At 49.8% G+C, this 22,628-nt stretch overlaps 2 protein-coding genes across 6 annotated transcripts in view; both read right to left on the bottom strand.

Moving 5' to 3' along the window:
- Positions 1-2,961, bottom strand: part of RAB43 (RAB43, member RAS oncogene family) — a 34,569-nt gene extending 31,608 nt beyond the window's left edge. The window contains exons 1-2 of one of the 5 annotated variants that reach the window (XM_032267946.1): positions 2,854-2,961; positions 1,191-1,397 (exon numbers count right to left, since the gene is read on the bottom strand). In XM_032267946.1, the coding sequence (XP_032123837.1) occupies positions 1,191-1,394 (204 nt within the window). In that variant the 5' untranslated portion in view covers positions 1,395-1,397; positions 2,854-2,961. Of the gene's footprint in view, positions 1-1,190; positions 1,704-1,811; positions 1,831-1,870; positions 1,956-2,853 lie in introns of those variants that run through there. The other 4 variants (XM_032267947.1, XM_032267948.1, XM_032267950.1 and 1 more) reach the window with 4 other exon arrangements.
- Positions 2,962-8,899: 5,938 nt separating this feature from the next.
- Positions 8,900-22,628, bottom strand: part of ISY1 (ISY1 splicing factor homolog) — a 34,113-nt gene continuing 20,384 nt past the window's right edge. The window contains exons 7-11 of the mRNA XM_032267945.1: positions 18,823-18,940; positions 13,847-13,969; positions 13,110-13,231; positions 9,629-9,715; positions 8,900-9,264 (exon numbers count right to left, since the gene is read on the bottom strand). Coding sequence (XP_032123836.1) covers positions 9,157-9,264; positions 9,629-9,715; positions 13,110-13,231; positions 13,847-13,969; positions 18,823-18,940 — 558 coding nt within the window. The 3' untranslated portion in view covers positions 8,900-9,156. The remainder of the gene's footprint in view (positions 9,265-9,628; positions 9,716-13,109; positions 13,232-13,846; positions 13,970-18,822; positions 18,941-22,628) is intronic.

Here is a 22,628-nt window from a genome sequence, read left to right as displayed (position 1 = left end):
GACCCCAGAAGACTATTAAAAAAAAAAAACCCTCAGGCAGCAGTTTCTGCTTCGTTGTCACATCTGAGAGGCACTGTGGTCACATAAAGGCTGTTGACTTACTTTTTTCTCCATCGTAGGGCAAGAGGGAGGCAACACCCAGAAATTATCCCAATTTTACAGAAACAAAGAGCTACGTGGCCTAGCCAAAGGCAACAAGGAGCAGGCCTAGAGCCACTCTGAGAGGCAGAGCCCAGCAGCAGCAAGGCTCAAGTGACTCCCATCTCCCTGGCAGAGATCGTCTGGTCCCTGTGCTCCGAAAGGTGTCCTAAAGATCATGGGGACTCCAAACCATGAAAGCAACCAAAGATTGCTGTACAGTGCGGTTCAAAAAAGTTACTGAGTGCCCTCAGTCCAGGATCTCCTAGTTGATTAGGGAGTACTGATACCTAGGTTAAGAAGCTCTGATTTCATTCATTACAAATATTTATCAAACCACTGCCAGGACACTGTGGCAACCACATCCTGCTGTTTTTATTAGGAGCCATTGCCAAAGCTTGATCCTCTCCCCCACCTTCCGGTATCTGTGAAGTTTTCAGTTTCTATCAAACTCTAGCTAGGGGAGGGAACTGGGGCTGGCCTTAGTGGAGTAAAGTTCCACCACCAGGTCCACAAAGAGACTGCAGGGAGGCGTGGCCAGGCCGGAAATTCTGACAAAAAGTTTTGGCCCTCCGGTGCTAGAAGCAACTACTTCCTGATCGCTCCTAGTCCTTAGGGGGTGCAGTTCTCTGGCTGAGTGCCCCGCCGGTGAGCCGAGCTGAGGGCTGCCACCGCGGTGGGGGGAGGGGGGACGTCTGGTCTCCGCACTCCGAGGCGCTCCGCTAGTACCTGGAGCAGGGGAGTCTAACCCCCTGCCTCCCAAAGGCTAAAGTTACTTTGGAGCACAGTACCCCCAACGTGTGAGCTCCAGAGGGCAGGGCCGCCTCCTCCACACTCCCTCACCCCTATCTGCAACCCAAGGCCTGCGCTTTGAGGACTCGAACCCGGCCCAGACCCCGGGGCCCAGGATTGCTCTGACCCGAGAAAGGAAAAAGAGAAAGCCCAGGAAACCTCGGACGGACACCGGGGGCGCTCGCGGAGGCCTGGCGCTCCGCTGCCCCCGCCCCACCCGCCAAGAGAGCGCCTTCCAGGGGCCCTGGCCGGCCTCCCACCTTGACCCGCTTGCCCTGGATCTCCAGCGTCTTCATCGTGAAGTCGACGCCGATGGTGCTTCCCTGGCGCTCCGAGAAGGCGCCGGTCTTGAAGCGCTGCACCACGCACGTCTTCCCCACGCTCGCGTCGCCCACCAGCACCAGCTTGAACAGGAAATCGTACTGCTCGTCTGGGTCTCCGGGGCCCGGGCCCGGCCCCGCCATGGCCTAGAGGGAGCCGAAGGACAGGCGCTCTGGACGCTGGGACCGGTCTGAGCTCACGCAAGCCGCGGGGCAAGCTTCGCTCGCTCCAGCCTGCGGGCCGCCAGGCTACGTGGAGCAGCCGCAACACCTGAACCTCCGGCGCAGCCGACCGCCTGCCTCGGCCTCGGCCCCGCCCCACCCTGGCTGGGTCCCGCCCCGGCTCGGCTCGGCCACGCCCGAACCCGGAGCTCCGCGGGTTCGGCTCCGCCCCGGACCCGCCAAACCCGGCCCTCCGCAAAACTCCGGCCGGCCCTAAGCTCCGCGCCAGGCCAGTCCGGCCTGTAGGCCCGCCCCAGCCTGTCCGGGACTCCGCCCCACCCCGGCTCCCGACTCAGCCCGGCACCCACTCCTTCCCCCGGGCCCAACCCTCCGGCCCACCTCAGCCCGACCTCGGTTCCGCCTACGTCCCCGCCCCCAGACTCCGCCCTCAGGCCCACCTCAGCGCACCCCGACTCCGCCCTCAGGCCTACCTCAATCCGCCCCGACTCTGCCCTCACCCCGGCCTCGACTTCGCCCCCAGCCCCGACGTCGACTCCGCCCTCAGGCCCACCTCCGCCCACCGCCCCGAGTCCGCCCTCGGCCCAACCTCGACTCCACCCACAGGCCTACCTCAACCCCGACTCCGACTCCGCCCAATCCCGACTCCGCCCGACCCGACTCCGCCCTAAGCCCCGCCCCCAGACAGACCCCGCCCTCAGCACCCATGCCCCCTTCCTGATCAACACCCTGGCGCGCCCACACCCCGGATCCGCTTGGCCCCTAAACCACTGCCCACCAGGACCCTTCCTCATCTGGGACCCCAGGTGGTGTCCCTCGCTACCTGCCTGCCCCCCACCCAGGCCGGGTCCACCTGCCCAGGCTCCCCTACCTGCTGCCTCCCACACCTCCAGTCAGGAATAGGCAGAGGCCATGACGGGAGCTCTGGGCCTGCAGGCCTGGACTTGGAATGACCCCCTCCAGAATGGATCACGGGGAGGGGGACGACCATGGCAGTGTCACCTGAATGCCCACTCTGACGAACAGGCAGTGAGTCCCCCTCCCCAGCAGTGGCAGAGGTCACTCTTCCCAGGGGCAGAAGGGAAGGGAGGGAGCAAGCTGCAGAAGGCCAGAATCCAGGCTGGCTACAAAACTGCAGAAGAGGCCAAAATCCTTGTGAGGAGAGGACCCAGGGCCCCATTTGATGGGAAGCTAGGCCAGAAGGAGGAGCTGGGACCTCTCATCTCCAAAGCAGCTGTCAAACGGCTGGATGGCCCAGCTCAGAACTGCTACAGGCCCAGCTGGGAAAGTGACCCAGCCAAAAAGCATGAGTCTAGGAAGAGGAACAGAGAGACTCTGCTGAAGGGCAGATCAGCTTCTAAGTTGGCTCAGGGAACTAGGGCCCCTCAGAGAAAGGAGATCCAAACATCTGTAAGAAGCTTACACTAGATCCAATAGGACTAGGCCTCCCAGCTCCCAAGATGGGAAGGAATTGACAGCACCCTTGAGCTCTCCAGGCAGCTCCCTTATGGCACTCCAATTCCAGGTAGTCAACACATTTGGTGAATGCCTACTACAGGCGGGCACTCTCCTGAGGCCTTGTAATGCACCTGTGGACAAAGCAGACAAAAATCCAGGAGAAAAGGGGAGGGTCTTCCAGAAGCTGAAGGAGACTCCACAGAGAGCAAGTCCCCCAGTGCCACCATGAGGACCCCAGCAAACCTTTCAAGTCAAGACAGGAAGGGACTGAATGAGCAATCTGCAAAGGCAGACCCCATGGAGAAGGCAGAAGGGTTGTTTGTTCTGAAAGGTTGTACTCCACTCCCATGGGAAATACCCAAAAAAATCAGACAGGAAACCCCAAAGCGCCACTGAAAAGCAATTGAGAGCCCCGCTGTGGTATACCTGATGGGGGCAGAGAGCAAGAGCAAAATAACCTCCACTCCAGGGTAGAAGTAGACAAAAGGAGATGGGATGGAAGTTTCCGCATGCTGGGGCTAGCTCAGGTCAAAGTCCAGAACTCCAGAAAACAAGGCCTGCCCCCAGCTCAGAGCAGCTACCACAGCACAAGGTGGTGTGGAATCCAGGAGCCAGGATGAAGTATGGGGAAGGATGGTGGCTGGATAGCTAACTGGCCTTTCCACTGCCCTAGCCTGGAACTGATTGGGGTCCATGGGGGACATGTTAGTCTGAGTATAGATTTTGTCAGAAAGCCCAGCCACCACCCCCTTGCCTTTGTGGGGTGATTCTAAAACTGGATTGTGGTAAGGGTTGCACAACTCCAGAAGTTTATTAAAATCATTAAAATGTAAACTTACAAAGGATGGGTTTTACAGTATGTAAATTATACCTTAATAAAGCTGTCTAATATCTACATTTCCTCTTTTGGTGATAAATTCCTGAGTAACACAGTGGCATTTTATTTGAAATGAAATCATGCTAATTTGAAATGGAGCAATTAAAAAATATTTGTTTCATTTAATGCACCAAATTTGAAAAAATGCATATTGCAAATTTTTAAAAATAGGTCAAGAATTTAACATTCTTAAAGCTAGTGGCGGGTGAGCTGATTGCATTTTAACTGTTTGTGTCATCTCAGATGATAAAGAGGGTATCCCATAATGGAAATGTTCCCTGGATCAGACCTCCTCCAAGTGGCTAGAGGGATATTCATACCTGGTTTTCTCCTTCCGTCTTTCTCCTTTCATCTTTTTCTTTCTACACTTGCCATTATTAAAATATAAAATATAAACCTACAACACAACACTATCAGACAAGTTTTCTTTTTTTTGAGGCAGAGTCTTGCTCTGTCGCCAGGCGGCAGGCTGGAGTGCAGTGGCACCATCTCGGCTCACTGCAACCTCCATCTCCTGGGTTCAGGCAATTCTCCTGCCTCAGCCTCCCAAGTAGCTGGGACTACAGGCTCGTGCCACGACGCCCAGCCAATATTTGTATTTTAGTAGAGACAGAGTTTCACTATGTTGGCCAGGATGGTCTCGATCTCCTGACCTCGTGATCTGCCTGCTTCAGCCTCCCAAAGTGCTGGAATTATAGGCATGAGCCACCACACCCGGCCCTTTTTTTTTTTTTTTTTTGGAGACAGGGTCTCTCTCTGTTTCCCAGGCTGGAGCACAGTGGCACAATCACAGCTCACTGGTACCTCAAATCTCCCAGGCTCAAGCCAACCTCCCAACTCAGCCTCTTATACTAGACCACAGGCCTGGGACTACAGGCATGTGTCATATCCAGCTAATTTGTTAATTTTTGGTAGAGAAGAGGTCTCATTATGTTGCCCAGGCTGGTCTTGAACTCCTGGGCTCACGCAAATGATTCTTCTGCCTTGGCCTTCCAAAGTGCTGGGATTACAGGTGTGCACCACCATGCCCAGCCCCAAATTTTCTTTATGTGGTGATGCCAAGGCTAGTGCCGAAAATGTGTCCTCAATCAGAAAAAAAAGGTGGAAAAACACCATGAAGGCCAGACGCCAACCACAATGCCCCGTGTCATTCATATAAAAGGGTGCTTGCTACAAAATATTAGAAAATTAGGCCGGGTGCGGTGGCTCAAGCCTGTAATCCCAGCACTTTGGGAGGCCGAGGCGGGTGGATCACAAGGTCAAGAGATCGAGACCATCCTGGTCAACATGGTGAAACCCCGTCTCTACTAAAAATACAAAACATTAGCTGGGCATGGTGGCGCGTGCCTGTAATCCCAGCTACTCAGGAGGTTGAGGCAGGAGAATTGCCTGAACCCGGGAGGCGGAGGTTGCGGTGAGCCGAGATCGCGCCATTGCACTCCAGCCTGGGTAACAAGAGTGAAACTCCGTCTCAAAAAAAAAGAAAATTAAAACCAGGAATAAAGCAGAAACTGGCTACAGCAGTCATAAACTTCAGCACTCTGGCTGGTGCTGACTGCTGACTGGAAAGGCTCCTCCATAGACAGCCCATCTGCACTTACCTGGTGACCAGAGAAAACACAGGCATCCATTCTCTCCTCCCAGAATCCTGAAATGTCATAAATATGGGCCGAATGAGCACCTCCACTCTCGCTGCCTCTGTTGATGGCACTGGTCTCACGCTTGAGGATCTGACTCAAAATACAGGGGTCAGCACCTCGGTATCCCTACTTACACCTCTACTGCTAGCCCCTGACCAAACCCAGCCATCCCTTAGAGAATCAGATTGGCTTCCTCCCTGGTCTGTTTCTAGTCCTCCCAGTACAATCCCTACCCTTACCCAATATGCTGCTAGAAGGGATCTTACAAAGGCATCTCCTGCTCAAGCAAGTTCAGTGCCAAGCCCCAGACTCTGAGGAATGTACACACATTCAAGGCTCCTCTTGTCCCAGCATCATCTCCTCCCCTCACGGCCCCTCACCTGATTTCCCAGCCACTCAAACACACCAGTTTTTCACAGACTTCTCCACTAGAGAGAACTGTAAACAGCTCTGCCCTTCCCACAGTTCATTTTGTGGGAGAGGAAACCCAGGCTCAGAGACTACAGCACCTGCTAAAAGCCCTGGGAGTTGCGGCAGAGACGCAGAACTCAGCACCAGGCCAGCCCTCCACAGACCACACTTTGCATCCTTTTGAGTGGAGCAGGCAGGCAGCAAGTGTGGAGATGCCAGGAGGGGCTGGGTGGCATTGCCTGCCCCCATAGATCCCTCTGCTTGAAAGTCAGCTGGGTGCTGGGCCAGGCCTGATGTCCATCCAGGTGGGTTCCTACTTTCAGTGCTGTGCAGTGAGCAGGGTAAGAAGCTCCAGCTCTGTGTCCAGAACCTGCCAGGGTTTCAGGGAATGGGGTGGGCATGTGCAGGACTACCGGGTGAGTGCAGGGCACGAGGAGAAAGGATTTCATCTTTTCCTTGTTTATAAATTGTCCAAGCGTAGGTGGGGCCAGGCAGTTGAGGGTGCAGGAGAGGAGGTCTAGGAGGAGGACAGTCTGAGGCCTGGGTGAGGATGCTGTGACTAGTCTTAAAGCAAAACAGGAGGGAGACGGTGTGTTTTAGACACAGGAGAACAGGCAATGTGAGAGAAGGAAGTCGATGGAAACATGACTATGAAAAAGTAGCTTTTCGGGAAACCACAAGCAGAGCCAAAGCCTTTTTTGATTAACCATTTTTTTTTTAAACCATTCAGCAGATTTTATTAACCAAACAAAGCCTCCTGAGACTAGTTCTGTTGCCTTGATGACCACACCCACCAGCCACCTTCCCCCACCCCCAGATGTTTCCAGGCCTAGGGCTGGAGCCCTGCTGAGACCCTGTCCCACCTCTAGGGCCTTTGTGCAGATAAGTAGCAAGGGCCTCTGCCAGGGACACCTAGAGGATGTCAACTTGGGTGCTTCTCCATTCTCAGCCTGTTTCCTCAAATGTGGGATCCTAATCCCCGGCCCGTTTGCATCCCAGGGAGCTCTGAAGAGATCCCAGGAGGGGAGCACTTTGTGCACTGAAGGCCTGGAACAGGGGACTGGAGGAGGAAGGCCCAGAGCCCTTGGCTTTCAAGACAGGCCTGGCTCCAGGCACCTGCCATCCTTCCCAGGGAGAAGGAAGGCCTGATGTCTGAATTTCCCACTCTCTTCTAAATACCAGGAAGCACAAGAGTGTACATGTGCCCCTTGGAGGACAAACCCATAACCAGGCCTGTCTCAGCCTGGCCACCCACGTGCTCCCCAGAGGCTCAGACCTGGGTCAGTCTGTCCCTAGGGCCCTCTGAGACCTCTGCGCAAACCACAGGACGGCCCAGACCCCGGGCAAACTCAGACAGCACAGGTCCAGTTCTCGACTTCAAAGTATGAAAGCTGAGGCTGGGGCCCGAAGGGTCTTACTCAGAGCCCTCACCGTGTTCACTCCTGAGCCCCCACCTGCAGGCCCAGGCTGGGTGCTGGGTTCCAGAGCTGAGTCTGCCTTGGTGCCTCCAAGGGCTCCCAAAGCTGCAACCTGGAGCCCCCTCCTCCCTGCACACATTTGCCCCTGGGCTCAGCTGAGGGCTGGGATTGGCCAGCCCTGCCCTCAGGGAAGCCAGGAGGCAAGGGGGCCCCTTCCCCATCCTCACCTATACCCTTGCCACTCCTGTCCCCACCCAGCCTACCACCTCCTGCCTGGGCCTCTGCCCCAGCCTCCTCCTGACCTGGTCCTGCCTGGACCTCCCCTTGTGACCACAGGGAACGTTCTCAATCAAGTTCCCTACCCGCTAGGTCCCGACTCCCTTGCTCAGACCCTTTCCACAGAGCCTGTGGCCCTCAGGCTCCTTAGACAGGGCCCAGCACTGGCCACTCTCCCCTGACCCAGAGCCACACACGGCTCTGCCACCCTCGGACTGAGCTGCTCCCTGCAGACCAACCATCTCAGGCATTCTGCTGTGTGATGGGCTCCTGCTCCCAAACAGCCTGAGCTGGAGCCCTGGCCCCGGAAACAGTCATCTGGCCCTGACCCTGAGCTCCCGGACACTCCAGTGACCCTGCAGAGGGCAGGAGGCCAGGCCCCATCCTGCCCAGTGGCTGTAGCTGCTGACCATGGTTCCCCACTGGAGAGCTAAGCCCCAGCTCAGAGGAAGCTCTAGAATCAGCTCGTGTCCACTGTGTGCTTTCAACAGGCCATGGTGCGGCCCATTGCAAGCAGCCCTGTCTACAGCTATGATCACAGAGACCACGGTGGATCAGCTCCCCCATCCTAGGCTCCTGGGATCTGGTCCTGTCCTTGCCACACTTGGAGCTGGGGCTTCAGGGATTCCCCTGCAGGATAGTACTGCCCTTCAGTGACTGGCCACACAACTTAAGGCCAACGTCACCTTAGAGCAGTCAGCCCAGGGAAAAAGCTGAACACATGGAGTTTTCCCTTTCTTATAAAAATCTTTAATAAAATAGGTCTCTGCAAAACAGGTTATAAAACAAGAGTAGCAAACTGAAATTCCTGCCACCCAGGGAGGAATGAGTGGAGCAGGTGGAGGGATGCACACAGAGAGCCCAGAACAGCACCCGACACAACAGGGATTTGGTCATTGGCCTGTGGGGTATGTGCCCAGGGCTGACACATCACTCATTTTTCAAGAGAAGATGTGTCTTTTAGAACAACTGCATTTTTGGGAGAAGGAAATAAAAAAAGATTAAAAAAGAAAAAGAAAGAAAAATTGCATTTTTGTTGGTTTGTTTTAGATGGAATCTCAGTCTGTTACCCAGGCTGGAGTGCTGTGGCACAATCTCCACTCACTGCAATTCTTGAGCCTCAGCCTCCTGAGTAGCTGGGATTACAGGCACGCGCCACCACGCCCAGCTAATTTTTGTATTTTTAGCTACAGAAGGGATTTCACTATGTTGGTTCAGGCTGGTCTAGAACTCCTGACCTCATGATCCTCTCTCGCCCCAGCCTCCCAGTGCTGGGATTACAGGTGTGAGCCACCACGCCCAGCTGAAAAATTACATTTTAAAATGTTAGCCACTAATTGATTCTTCTCCTCACAAAATCACAGTGCAAGGCAAAATAAGACACAGGCAGCCAGTTCGCAACCTGTTATATACACTCCACAAAAAAAATAAATGGATCCATACAGTAGCAAAATATGTGTACAAAATCTACCAGGTAGGCCAGGGACGGACCCCTACCCCTGGGTCAGCACAAGATAAGAAGGAGAGGGAAGAAAGGTGGAGAAAAGGGCAGGAGGCCTCACAGCAACGGCCTGCATGTCTGCAGCCTTGGGTCTTGCAGGGCTACTGGGGGATGGAAGAACTCTAAGGAGAGCCCCACCTGGGCCCTAATACCCCAGGAGCCTTCTGGCTTCTTCACTCTGGGCCTGCAGGGTCTCGCTTGCATACTTCTGGAGGAGTTCCATTTTCTTCCTTCGCACCAGTGCCTCCTCAATCTGTGGAAATTAAGAGTGCAGGGCTCACTCCTTAGCAAAGCCCTTCAACCCCTGCCAGACTCAGCCAGGAGGAAGTCCCCATGGGAAAAGTCCATTGAGGAGTCTGATTTAAATACCCAGAATGGTCTCCAAGAGTCCCAACACCCTCCATTGGAAAAATTTGAACAATAGAATGGTCTAGAGCAGAAGGTCCTGCCCTTTTTGGATCCCACACCCTATTATGAGTACAACCACAGGTGTCATGTGGTCAGGATCCTGAGCTGCCCTGATGGGTAGGAAGGACAATGAAAACCACTACAGCGCCCTGTGCAGTCTGCTTTAGAGAAGCCCCTGGTGCCCGGGCAGTTCTTAGCTGTGGTCCTACCTCTTGCTGCGAGGGCACAGGAACATGAGCAATGAACTTCTGCTGGCCGTCATCCCCTCCTTTCTCCTGGCTGCCTTCCTCGTCCGACTACAAAGAGAACAACCAAAAGTCCATCAGTAGAGATGCCCAGCTAGATAAATGCTGGCAACTCTATAAAACACACTATTCTGCAGCTATTTGAAAGAAAAAAGAGATGAGGAAGTTCTGTACTTACAGAAAGACACTCGAGCCACAAGATTAAGTAAAAAAAAAAAAGCCATAGAACACGGTGTACATTATGCTACCTTTTGTCTAAGGAGGAAATAAGAATAGAAACTACTGATAGCAGTGAGAACAAGGCAGATGAGGGACAGGAAGAGGAAAGAGAATCTTTGTGGAATATCTTTATATACTTTTTCACTTTTGAACCTTGTGAATGTATCACTATTTTAAAAAATTTAAATGGAAAATAATGTATCATGTATAAAAAAAAGACCAACTCAGAGGTTTCTTATGGGTCAATACAAATTTCTAACAACAAAGAAAACAACGTGGACTTGGAAAGAGAGAGGGGTCTGGTGGTGAGTCAGGCGTCCACTGCTTGCCAGGCTCTGCCAGATACCCTACATGACCTGTTCCTTGACTGGCTCCCAGTGGCAGTGGCTTGAAAAGACTCTTGGGGAACCTCTCATCCACTGGTGGCATTTGGAGAAACTGGTTGTATCTAACACTAAAGACACACCTACCCTGATCTGGTGGTTCCACTCTTTAGCATGTATGTACTCAACAGAAACACTGCAAGGGAACAAGAAAATTCCCAGCAGCTCTATCTGCCAAAGCTCCAAGCTGGACACAACACAAATGCCCACGAACATCAGCCACAAAAAAGTACACATGACTCCACATATGTAAAGTTCAGACACAAGTGAAACATATGGGTCATGAGAGGTCAGGAGGGTGACCCCTGAGGCAGCAGTGAGCTTCTGGCATTGTGGTCCTGTTCTGTTTCTTCACTGGTATTTGCTATGTGTGTGTGTTCACCCTGTGAAAATCCAGTGACCAACACATTTAGAAGGTGTGTACTTTTCTGTATATGAAACAGCACTCAGCAGTGAAAAGGAATGAACTACTGAACTCAACAACCAGAGGGATGGCAAGGGCATTGTGCTGAGTGTCAAGGCCATCTCGAAAGGTGACCCACAGCACGATCCCATTTATAAAATATTCTGGAATGACAAAATCACAGAGATGGAAAAAAGGTTAGGGTTCAGCTAGGGCAAGAGATGGTGAAGACAGGGAGGTGTGAACTGTGAAGGGGCGGCACCAGGGATCTTTGTGGTAAGGGGACAGTTCCCAGGCTGGAGTACCATGGTACAATCACAGCTCACTATAATCTCAACCCCCTGGGCTCAAGTAATTTTCACACCTCAGCCTCCTGAGTAGCTGGGACTATAGGCATGTCCAACCACACCTGGCTAATTGTTTTTATTTTTGGTAGAAACAGGGCCTCATTGTGTTGCTCGGACTGGTCTCAAACTCCTGCGATCAAGCAATCCTCCCACCTCAGCCTCCCAAAGTACTAGGGTTACAGGCATCACCACCACCCCCGGCCAGTTCTGTATCTTGATTGTCACGATGGCCACATGATCTCCACACATGGAGACAAATGACACAGAACTCCACACACTCATTATGCCAATGTCAACCTCCCAGTTTTGCTACTGTGCTAGAACTACATGAAATGCAACTATTGGGGGAATCGGGTAAAGCATACACAAGATCTCTCTGTCCTCTTTGCAACTTCCTGTAGCTCTGTAATTATTGGAAAAGAAAAAAAAAATTCTACAGTTTCCAGTGCTCTTTCCCATGACGTCAGCTCCCCATCAGCGTCCACTCACACTGGGCTGTCCTTTGTCTCTCACACTCATCACAGGATCTCTCAGCATGCAATGTGCCCCTGCTGGAAGCCCTCTCTCCTCAACTCCTCCTCCCTTGGTTAAGTTCCCTGGATCGTCCTGATCTCAGCTGAGGGGTTAGCTCCCCAGCAGAGCGTCTGCAGGCTGTCCCTGCACCAGGCTTAACTGAGGGGCTGCCGCTCACTGTCTCTCTTACTGGACTGCCTCCCCCTGGACTATAAGCTACACACCAAGCCTCTGCACCACCATGCCCCTACACCTGGAATGGGGATGGCTCACAGGAGCCATGAATTAAACACCTGCTGACAGAATAAATGAGTATTTGTACCTAGAGGAAATTCTCCTAAGGCATGCTGCCATCCTGCTTCAGACCTGCACTGAATCCCACTGGTGGCCCAGCTGGACCTGAGCAGGAACATCAGCCCTGTTATATCCTGTGTGACATTGACTAAGTCACTAAACCTGAGTCTGCTTCTTCACCAGTGGTGTCTCAGCAAGCTCCTCATGTGAAACCTGAGCCATCATCTGTGTGTGGATGATCCCCTCCCTTCTCTCAGTCCAGCAAATCAGATCCACCTGGATATGCGCAGGCAGCAAGGACTCCAAACACAGGGCACTGCAGAAGAGCTCTGCCTGGGAGGCAAGGATTTCAAATGCTGAGTTTTCCTTGTCTCAGAATACCTCCTTTAATGCAGCAAAATTTTGGTACTGTTTCATATAAAAAATAAAAGGTGTAGCACAGACAGACGTGTCAACATTACTTATATGATGGCTATAATAAAAACTAATAACTATAATGAGTATGTCCTATAGATCAGAAAATATGCAAAAGGTCTGAAATTATGCAAGGATTTCCCAACCATGACCCTCTGAGAAAGTCTCTTCTCTGATCTGTGTTTGTTTCCACCTGTAAGAGGGGGATGTTAGGGCCAGGCACAGTGGCTCATGCCTGTAATTCCAACACTTTGGGAGGCCAAGGCGGGCAGATCATCTGAGCTCATGAGTTTGAGACCAGCCTGGCCAATATGATGAAACCCCGCCTCTACTAAAAATATAAAAATTAGCTGGGTATGGTGGTGCTCGCCTGTAGTCCCAACTACTTGGGAGGCTGAGGCAGAAGAATCACTTTAACCTGGGAGGCAGAGGTTGCAGTGGGCTGGGATCATGCCACTGCACTCCAGCTTAGGTGACAGAGCAAGACTCCATCTCAAAAAAAAAAAAGATGGGGGTGTTAGACTACAGAAGAGCTATTGGCACTCCCATGTGAACAGAAGTGATGAGGTCATGGACTAAAGCTCATGGCTTCCCCTGTGTTTATCCATCCAATTCCAGTTTATGCGGGACGGCCTGTCTCTAAGAAGGAAGGAAGAAAGCCCTGGTGTAAAGTACAGCCGACAGGGCACTCTCATGGCTGTTGCCTCCTGAAACTCTCCTGTAATCTCCTAAGTGTTTTCACAGCCACCCTGCAGGTGAGCAAGCTGGGCTGTGAACTCTGACTCTGCATTTTGGAGCCCAGCTTCCTCCCTGCCATACTTCATGATTTGGAGCAGATGGCATTGAGTGCCAGAGGGGACCAACCGCCATACCTCCTCCTCAGTGACTGCATAGATGTTTATTTCTTCCTCTTCTTCTTCCTCCTCTTCCTTTTCTCCTCTTGCCAGTCGAGCCTCTCTCTCTGCTTTCCACTTTTCCACTAAGTCAGCTCTGACTAACGACAAGAGAGGGTAGGTGCTATTTATTCCAGTCTCTAAATGAGCTTTCAACACTATACAGGGAAAGGCCAAGATGTCCCCTCTAGAAAGGGACACCCTTCATTCTGCCCCCTGGGTGGAAATGGATGTGAGGTGTGGTAGTCCTAAAACAGCTCTGGCTTTCAGTGCCACAAAGCAGCGTTTTAGGGAACATTCACAAATCCTCCCCAGTTCCACAACCTGAGTGTCTTCCCAACACACCCACATGAAAACAGAGGAGGCAGGGCAGAGCATGCTAGAAAGCAGCTCCAGCTCCAGACCATTTGCCTCCAAAGTCCTGGCTCAATGTGTCACATGGGCACTGGTATTAGCATGAATCCAGATGGTGACCTCCTGGCAGACAGGGACCAGTCAGACTTGGCTCTTGTGGCTTCCCCGACCTGCCACCTCTGGTCCACACAGCACTGACTGCCTCTCAGGGGTCAGGGAATTAGCAGACCATCGTGCCTAAAGACCATTAGCAACAAAGAAAACTCCCTTCTGGCATAAAACACTACTGAAATTCCTGTTTTCAAAGGAGACAACAGAAAACAGATGCCATCTATTATGAAATGAAACGCCCAGAGACCTACGTTTCTTTTCATATTCCTGTTCCAAAGGCACAATAACACCATCGTCTTCATCTAGGTAACCGTAGTACTCAAAATCGATTGCCTTCATGAGCTCAGCACGTGTCTTTCTGGGAGGAGGAAGAGCTATAAGAAACAGAAACATAGTTGAGTTCCTAAGCCACAATCACACTCCAGTGAAGCTGTTTCCCAATACAATGCTACACAGCCATGTGGCAGGTATGTTCATGAAAATACCATGGATAGGTACTTTTCTATACTATTAATGGGATTATATAAGTGGTAGAGTCCTTTTTAAAATCAGTACTTTGATCTATTAGTCCATTTAAAAGCAATCTACCTGGCTGGGAGCAGTGGCTCACGCCTATAATCCCAGCACTTTGGGAGGCCGAGGCGGGTGGATCATCTGAGGTCAGGAGTTCAAGACTAGCCTGGCCAACCTGGTGAAATCCCATCTCTACGAAAAATATAAAAGTTAGCTGAGCGTGGTGGTGGGTACCTGTAATCCCAGCTACTCAGGAGGCTAAAGCAGGAGAATGGCTTGAACCCGGGAGGCAGAGATTGCAGTAAGCCGAGATTGCACCATTACGCTTCAGCCTAGGTGAGAGAGCAAGGCTCCGTCTCAAAAAAATTAAAAAAAAAAAAAATGAAATCACCAGGTGCAGTGGCACGTGCCTATAGTCCCAGCTACTCGGGAGGCTGAGGTGGGAGAATCACTTGAGCACAGGAGTTCTGGGCTGTAGTGTACTATGCCAATCGGGTGTCCGCACTAAGTTCAGCATCAATACGGTGACCTGGGAGTGGGGGACCACCAGGTTGCCTAAGGAGGGGTGAACCGGCCTAGGTCAGAAACGGAGCAGGTCAAAACTTCCGTGCTGATCAGTAGTGGGATTGCACCTATGAAGAGCCACTGCACTCTAGCCTGGGCAACATAGCGAGACCCCGTCTCTTAAAAAAAAAAAAAAAAAAGAAAAAAGAAATCTACCTAATTAAACAACAAAATCAAATACAAGACAGCAAAAAGCTTCATAGACAGAAATATGCACCACAGAGTTATTTATATAATAGAGAAAGCTTGGGAATAACCTAGGATTGTAAATTGCAGAATGTGTATGGGATGGGATATCCTGCAGCCCCTATAATGCTATTTCACAAAGTATTTTAGTAACACAGGAACTGTCATATATTTAATGAAAAAGCATGACAGGAAACCTAAGTAAATAAAAAAGACAAAAGTAACTATAAGCAAACAAAAAAGATGCATGAGAAAGTCCTAAAGAAGATACCTTCAGACTAGGACTACTATCCAGAATATTTAAGTAATTCATTTTTTTTTAAGACAGAATTTCACTCTTGTCGTCCAGGCTGGAGTGCAATGGCACAATCTTGGCTCACTGCAACTTCTGCCTCCTTGGTTCAAGTGGTTCTCTTGCCTCGGCCTCCTGAGTAGCTGGGATTACAGGCACTTGCCACCATACCCAGCTAATTTTTGTATTTTTAGTAGAGATGGGATTTCACCATGTTGGCCAGGCTGGTCTCGAACTCCTGACCTTAGGTGATCTGCCCACTTTGGCCTCTCAAAGTGCTGGGATTACAGGTGTGAGCCACCGTGCCTGGCCAAGTCTTTTTTTTTTTTTTTTTTTTTTTTTTGAGACGGAGTTTCACTCTTGTTACCCAGGCTGGAGTGCAATGGCGCGATCTCGGCTCACCGCAACCTCCGCCTCCCGGGTTCAGGCAATTCTCCTGCCTCAACCTCCTGAGTAGCTGGGATTACAGGCATGCACCACCATGCCCAGCTAATTTTTTTTTGTAGTTTTAGAGACAGGGTTTCACCGTGTTGACCAGGATGGTCTCGATCTCTTGACCTCGTGATCCACCCGCCTCAGCCTCCCAAAGTGCTGGGATTACAGGCTTGAGCCACCGCGCCCGGCTTAATTCTTAAAAATCAAAAAGAAAATGACAACCAACCAGACTGGTCAAAGAATAAAAGCTAATGGTATGCTAACAGCCACCTGGGATGTTTGTCAAAAGCGAAGATTTCAGGCCGGGCTCGATGGCTCACGTCTGTAATCCCAGCATTTTGAGAGGCCAAGACAGGCAGGCAGATCACCTGTGGTGAGGAGTTCAAGACCAGCCTGGCCAACATGGAAAACCCTGTCTCTACTAAAAATATAAAAATTAGCCAGGCACGGTGGCAGGTGCCTGTAATCCCAAGGTACTTAAGAGGCTGAGGCAGGAGAATCACTTGAACCCAGGAGGCAGAGCCTGGAGTGAGCCAAGATCACGCCACTGCACTCCAGGTGCCACTGCACTCCAGCCTGGGAGGCAGAGTGAGAGTCCAATTCGAAACAAAAAAATTAAAAAAAAAAAAAACTGGAAAATAAAAGTCTGCAATGGACTTTTATGTTATGTCAGGTATGGTTAATCCACACGATGATACTCTAGTCCTTCACACCCAGTAACAGAGTACTAAGTACACCCGTGGGAGGGTACCAATGGCTATCACAACACAACGGTTATGGGAGAGCCACTATCATTTGGCAGGCCTCTATCTATCATCCCACTGTTGGTAACAGCAACTCTGTCCACCCTTCTTCCACCCTTGGGCCATGTCATGTAAGTGGCGGTCACCATGCTCACTGGAGCCAGGAGAGAGTGAAGGTTGAAGCCTGGCTGGCTCAGAGTACTGCATTCCTCCTGGCTATAGGGGTGGCATGTGGATGGAATTATAACCCAATCAAAACCAACTACACTCAGTTCTGGGAATTTTGCTTGAGCTGCTTGGGAGAAAAATCTGTTGCTGAAAGAACAAGATGTAAGTGGATGACAGATGACTGCCACAAGTGGAAAGCTAGGCAGAGTAAGAAGCTCACACAGTGGAAGTCAAAACTGCAACACAGAAATGTGAGCCAGATTCAGCCATGCCTGAAGGCAGGCTATCCTGGGATTTCCCTGGAGTTAAGTCACCTGTCACTTATACTGATGAAATACGCATATAACTGCCTGGAAATGGGACTGGAAGATGGCTGACTGCAGGGTTTCAGGCTTGTAATCCCAGTGCTTTGAGCGGCTGAAGCAGGAAGGCTGCTTGAGGCAAGGAGTTCAAAATTAGGGAACACAGTGAGACCCCCATCTCTACAGAAATTTTAAAAAATTAGTCAGGGTTGGTGATACCTGCCTGTGCTCCTAGCTACTCAAGAGGCTGAGGGAAAAGGATGCCTCGGACCCCGGAGTTCAAGGCTGCAATGAGTATGATTGCACCACTGTACTCCACAGTCTGGGTGACAGGGCAAGGTCCTATTTCTGAAAAAAAAAAAAAAAAAAAAAAAAATTTTTTTTTTAAGGCCTGGAAAGGAGCATACCAAACAGATAATGGATATCAGTTACCTCTGGGGATGGGGGGGCACTGGGATGAGGGTAGAGGAAAGAGGACTTTAATTTGGTACTATATTTGAATTATACTCAGTAAAAGTCACTAAGCATTTTCTTTTTTTTTTTTTTTTTTTTTTTGAGACGGGGTTTTGCTCTTGTTACCGAGGCTGGAGTGCAATGGCGCGATCTCGGCTCACCGCAGCCTCTGTCTCCTGGGTTCAGGCAATTCTCCTGCCTCAGCCTCCTGAGTAGCTGGGATTACAGGCACGCGCCACCATGCCCAGCTAATTTTTTGTAGTTTTAGTAGAGACGGGGTTTCACCATGTTGACCAGGATGGTCTCGATCTCTTGACCTTGTGATCCACCCGCCTCGGCCTCCCAAAGTGCTGGGATTACAGGCTTGAGCCACCGCGCCCGGCCTGCATTTTCTTTCTTTTTTTATTTTTTTGAGATGGATTTTCGCTCTTGTTGCCCAGGCTGGAGTGCAATGGTGGCGCAATCTCAGCTCATCACAACCTCCACCTCCCCAATTCAAGTGGTTCTCCTGCCTCAGACTCCCCAGTAGCTGGAATTATAGACATGTGCCACCATACCTGGCTAATTTTGTATTTTTAGTAAAGACAGAGTTTCTTCATGTTTGTCAGGCTGCTTTTGAACTTCCGACCTCAGGTGATCTACCCACCTCGGCCTCCCAAAGTGCTGGGACTACAGGCGTAAGGCATCGTGCCTGGCCAGCATTTTCTTTTTAAAACAAAAATCTTAGGAAAGGTACTGTGGCTCATGCCTATAATCCCAGCACTCTGGAAGGCTGTGGTGGGTGGATCACTTGAGGTCAGGACTTCGAGACCAGCCTGACCAATATGATGAAACCCAGTCGCTACTAAAAATACAAAAATTACCCAGGCATGGTGGCATGCACTTGTGATCCTGGCTACTCGGGAGGCTGAGACAGGAGAATCGCTTGAACCTGGGAGGCAGAAGTTGCAGTGAGCCAGGATCACACCATTGCACTCCAGCCTGGGCAACAAGAGGAAAACTTCATCTTGAAAAAAAAAATATATAGCAACCTTTTCAATAGATGACAAAAAAGGAAAAATAAATTCAAAAACTTAAAAATCTATGACTAGAATAAACAAAAATACATTAGAAAAATGTAAATTCAAAAAACCTAACACACAGAGCATAATCACAACACAGGAACCCCCACAATACAACCCTTTAGAAACTGGAGGGAACAGCCAGGCAAGGTGGCTCACTCCTGTAATTGCAAGACTTTGGGAGGCCTACGTGGGCAGATTATGATGTCAGCAGTTCATGACCAGTCTGGCCAACATAGCGAAACCCCATCTCTACTAAAAATACAAATTAGCCAGGCATGGTGGCATGTGCCTGTAGTCCCAGCTACTCGGGAGGCTGAGGCAGGGATATCGCTTCAACCTGGGAGGCGGAGGTTATAGTAAGCTGAGATCATGCCACTGCACTCCAGCCTGGTGACAGAGAAAGACTCCGTCTCAAAAAAAAAAAAAAAAAACACCTTAGCATACAGTGTATCTACTTATGATTATTATCAACAAATGGCTAAAACTGTCAAAAACGTAGTTACTTACGTTCTTTTTCAAACAGCTCTCTAACACCAGGTAAATCTTTTGCTGCTCCAAAGTACTTGTAACCTCGGTTTCCTGGGACTTCTTTTCCTTCATGATCCAGCATTTTAGGGCCAACTTTCTTATTGGGAAGAAAAAAGAGAAAATGGATCTGATCTTTATTTTTTTATTTTTTATTTTTTGAGACAGAGTCTCGCTCTTGCCCAGGCTGGAATGCAGTGGCGCAGTCTCGGCTCACTGCAACCTCTGCCTCCTGGTTTCAAGTGCTTCTCCTGCCTCAGCCTCCCAAGTAGCTGGGATTACAGGCATGTGCCACCATGCCCAGCTAATTTTTGTATTTTTAGTAGTGACAGGTTTCACCATGTTGGTCAGGCTGGTCTCAAACTCCTGACCTCGTGATCCACCCACCTCAGCCTCCAAAAGTGCTAGGATTATAGGCGTGAGCCACTGCGCCTGGCAGATCTGATCTTTAAACCCACTATTTCCACGTTTGCAAATATGTTTTAAGATAATAGCCAGATGCAGTGGCTCACACCTGTAATGCTAGCACTTTGGGAGGCCAAGCTAAGTGGATCACTTCAGCTTAGGAGTTCAACCTCATCTCTACAAAAAAAACAAAAATTAGCCAGGGGTGGTGACGTGCTCCTGTAGTCCCAGCTACCTGGGAGGCTGAGGTGGGAGGATCCAGGAGGTCAAGGCTACAGTGAGCTGAGATCGTGCCACTGCACTAAAGCCTGCACAATAGAATAGGACACTGTCTCAAAAATAAACAACAAGAACCTAGGTGCTGTGGCTCATGTCTATATCAGCATGTTGGGAGGCTGAAGAAGCAGGCTCATTTGAGTCCAAGAGTTCAAATCCAGCAACACAGAGAGACATTATCTCTTTAAAAAAAAAAAAAAAAAAAAAAAGAAAAGAAAGAAAAACTTAGCCAGGCATGGAGACACATGCCTGTAGTCCTGGCTACTTGGGAGAAGGCTGAGGAGGAAGGGTTACTTGAGCCCAGGAGGTTGAGGCTGTAGTAAGCCATGATCACACCACTGCACTCCAGCCTGGGCAACAGAGCAAGACACTGTCTCCAAAAAAACAAAATCAACCCAAATATCTAACAAGAAAAGTAGGAGGATGATCTAAGTAAATTATATTCATTGATAGAATATATTCTATACTTTAAAAAATGCTTATGGGGCTGGGCGTGGTGGCTCCTACCTCTAATCCTAGCACTTTGGGAGGCCAAGTGGGCAGATCACCTGAGGTCAGGAGTTCAAGACCAGCCTGGCCAACATGGCGAAACCCTGCCTCTAATAAATACAAAAAAATTAGCTGGGTGTGGTGGTATACACCTGTAATCCTAGCTACTTGGGAGGCTGAGGTAGGAAGAATTGCTTGAACCTGGGAGGTGGAGGTTGCAGTAAAGCAAGATCATGCGATTGCACTCCAGCCTGGGCAACAGAGTGAGACTCTGTCTCAAAAATAAAATAAAGAGCCAGGCACGGTGGCTCACGCCTGTAATCCCAACATTTTGGGAGGCCAAAGTGGGCAGGTCACCTGAGGTCATGAGTTGGAAACCAGCCTGGCCAACATGGCGAAACCCCGTCTCTACTAAAACTACAAAAATTAGCTGAGTGCAGTGGTGGGCACCTATAATCCCAGCTTCTTGGGAGGCTGAGGCAGAAAAATCGCTTGATCCTGGGAGGTGGAGGTTGCAGTGAGCTGAGATCGTGCCACTGCGCTCCAGCCTAGGTGACAGAGCAAGACTCCGTCTCAAAAAATAAAAAAACTTAAAAATAAAATAAATAACACTTATGGGCTGGGAACGGAGGCTCACACCTGTAATCCCAGCACTCTGGGAGACCAAGTTGGGAAGATCACTTGAGGCCAGGAGTTCAAGACCAGCCTGGGCAACATGGCAAAACCCTGTCTCTACAAAAAAAACGTAAAACTTAACTGGGCATGGTGACACATGCCTATCATGCCACTGCATTCCAGCCTGAGTGACAGAGCAAGATCCTGTCTCAAAAAAATAAATAAATAAATAAATAAAAATAAAGCCTTCAGCCTGGAAAGCGTCAGCCCCTGATGCTCTCAGCTCAATAGGCTCCTGGCTCTAAAAAAATAAATGAAAATAAATAAAAAATAAAAAAACACTTAGGATGTTAAGTGACAAAAGCTTTAAAAATACTACAAACAACCTAAATGACAATTAGTAGAAAATAAATGAAATACATCCAGAAGATACAACTATATCAGTTAAAAACTGATGATTTGAGAACTACATGTAGTATGTGACCCTGGACCAGGTCCTGTACTGCAGGGGAAATGCTACCAAGGACATTATTGGGAAAATTGATGAAATGGCCATGTGAATTAAATTACTGTAGCCAGGTTAAATTTCTTAGACTTGATAGCTCCACCATGGTTATATGAGAATATTCGTCTCAAAAAAAAAAGAGAATATTCTTCTTCTTAGGAAATACACATATATTAAAGGGTAAAGAAGCATGATGTATTTAAACCTACCTTTCAAATGATTCACAAAAAAATAAATATCAAGGTACACAAAGAAAATAAAGCAAATACAAGCAAAATGTTAAATACTGGTAAATCTGTATAAAGGGTATATAAGAGTTCTCTGTACTACTTCTGCAATGTTTTGTGAGTTAAAAACATTTTTGGCCGGGTGCAGTGGCTCACCCCTGTAATCCCAGAGGCTGAGGTAGGAAGATCACGAGGTCAGGAGATTGAGGCCATCCTGGCCAACATGGTGAAACTCCATACAATTTGGCTGGGCATGTGGCTCACGCCTGTAATTCCCAGCACTTTGGGAGACTGGGGCAGGAGGACTGGTTGAGTCCAGGAGCTCAAGACCAGCTTGCGCAACATAATGGGATACTATTTCTACAAGAAATTTAAAAATTAGCTGGGCATGGCCAGGTGTGGTGACTCACACCTGTAATCCCAACACTTTGGGAGGCCAAGGCAGGCGATCACCTGAGGTCAGGAGTTCAAGACCAGCCTGGTCAACACAGTGAAACCTGTCTCTACTAAAAACACAAAAATTAGCTAGGTGTGGTGGCAGGCACCTGTAATCCAAGCTACTCTGGAGGCTGAGGCACAAGAATCACTTGAACCCCACAGGCAGAGGTTGAAGTGAGTCAGAATCATACCATTGCACTCCAGCCTGGGCAACAGAGTTAGACTCTGTCTCAAAAAAAAAAAAAAAAAATTAGCTGGGCATGGTGGCACACACCTGTTGTCTCAGCTTCTCAGGAGGCTGAGGTAACAGGATCACTTGCACCTGGAGTCAAGGCTGCAGTGAGTCATGATCATGCTACTGCACTCCAGCCTGGGGTGACAGAGTAAGAACCTGTCACAAAAACTAAACTAAGAGGCTGAGTGCAATGGCTCACACCTGTAATTCCAGCACTCTGGGAGGCCAAGGTGGGTGGATCACCTGAGGTCAGGGGTTTGAGACCAGCCTGGCCAACACGGTGAAATCCCCTCTCTACTAAAATATAAAATTGGCCAGGGCTGGGCGCGGTGGCTCATGCCTGTAATCCAAGCACTTTGGAGGCCAAGGCAGGCGGATCACCTGAGGTCGGGAGTTCAAGACCTGCCTGACCAACATGGTGAAACCCCGTCTTTAAATAAAAAATTTTAAAAAGCCACCACGGGCGCGGTGGCTCACGCCTGTAATCCCAGCACTTTGGGAGGCCGAGGCGGGTGGATCATGAGGTCAAGAGATGGAGACCATCCTGGTCAACATAGTGAAACCCCGTCTCTACTAAAAATACAAAAAATCAGCTGGG

This window comes from Sapajus apella, unplaced genomic scaffold (assembly GCF_009761245.1).
Source record: "Sapajus apella isolate SASKATOON/1434 unplaced genomic scaffold, GSC_monkey_1.0 scaffold174, whole genome shotgun sequence".
Lineage (NCBI taxonomy): Eukaryota > Metazoa > Chordata > Mammalia > Primates > Cebidae > Sapajus > Sapajus apella.
This window is presented reverse-complemented; position numbering and strand designations above follow the sequence as displayed.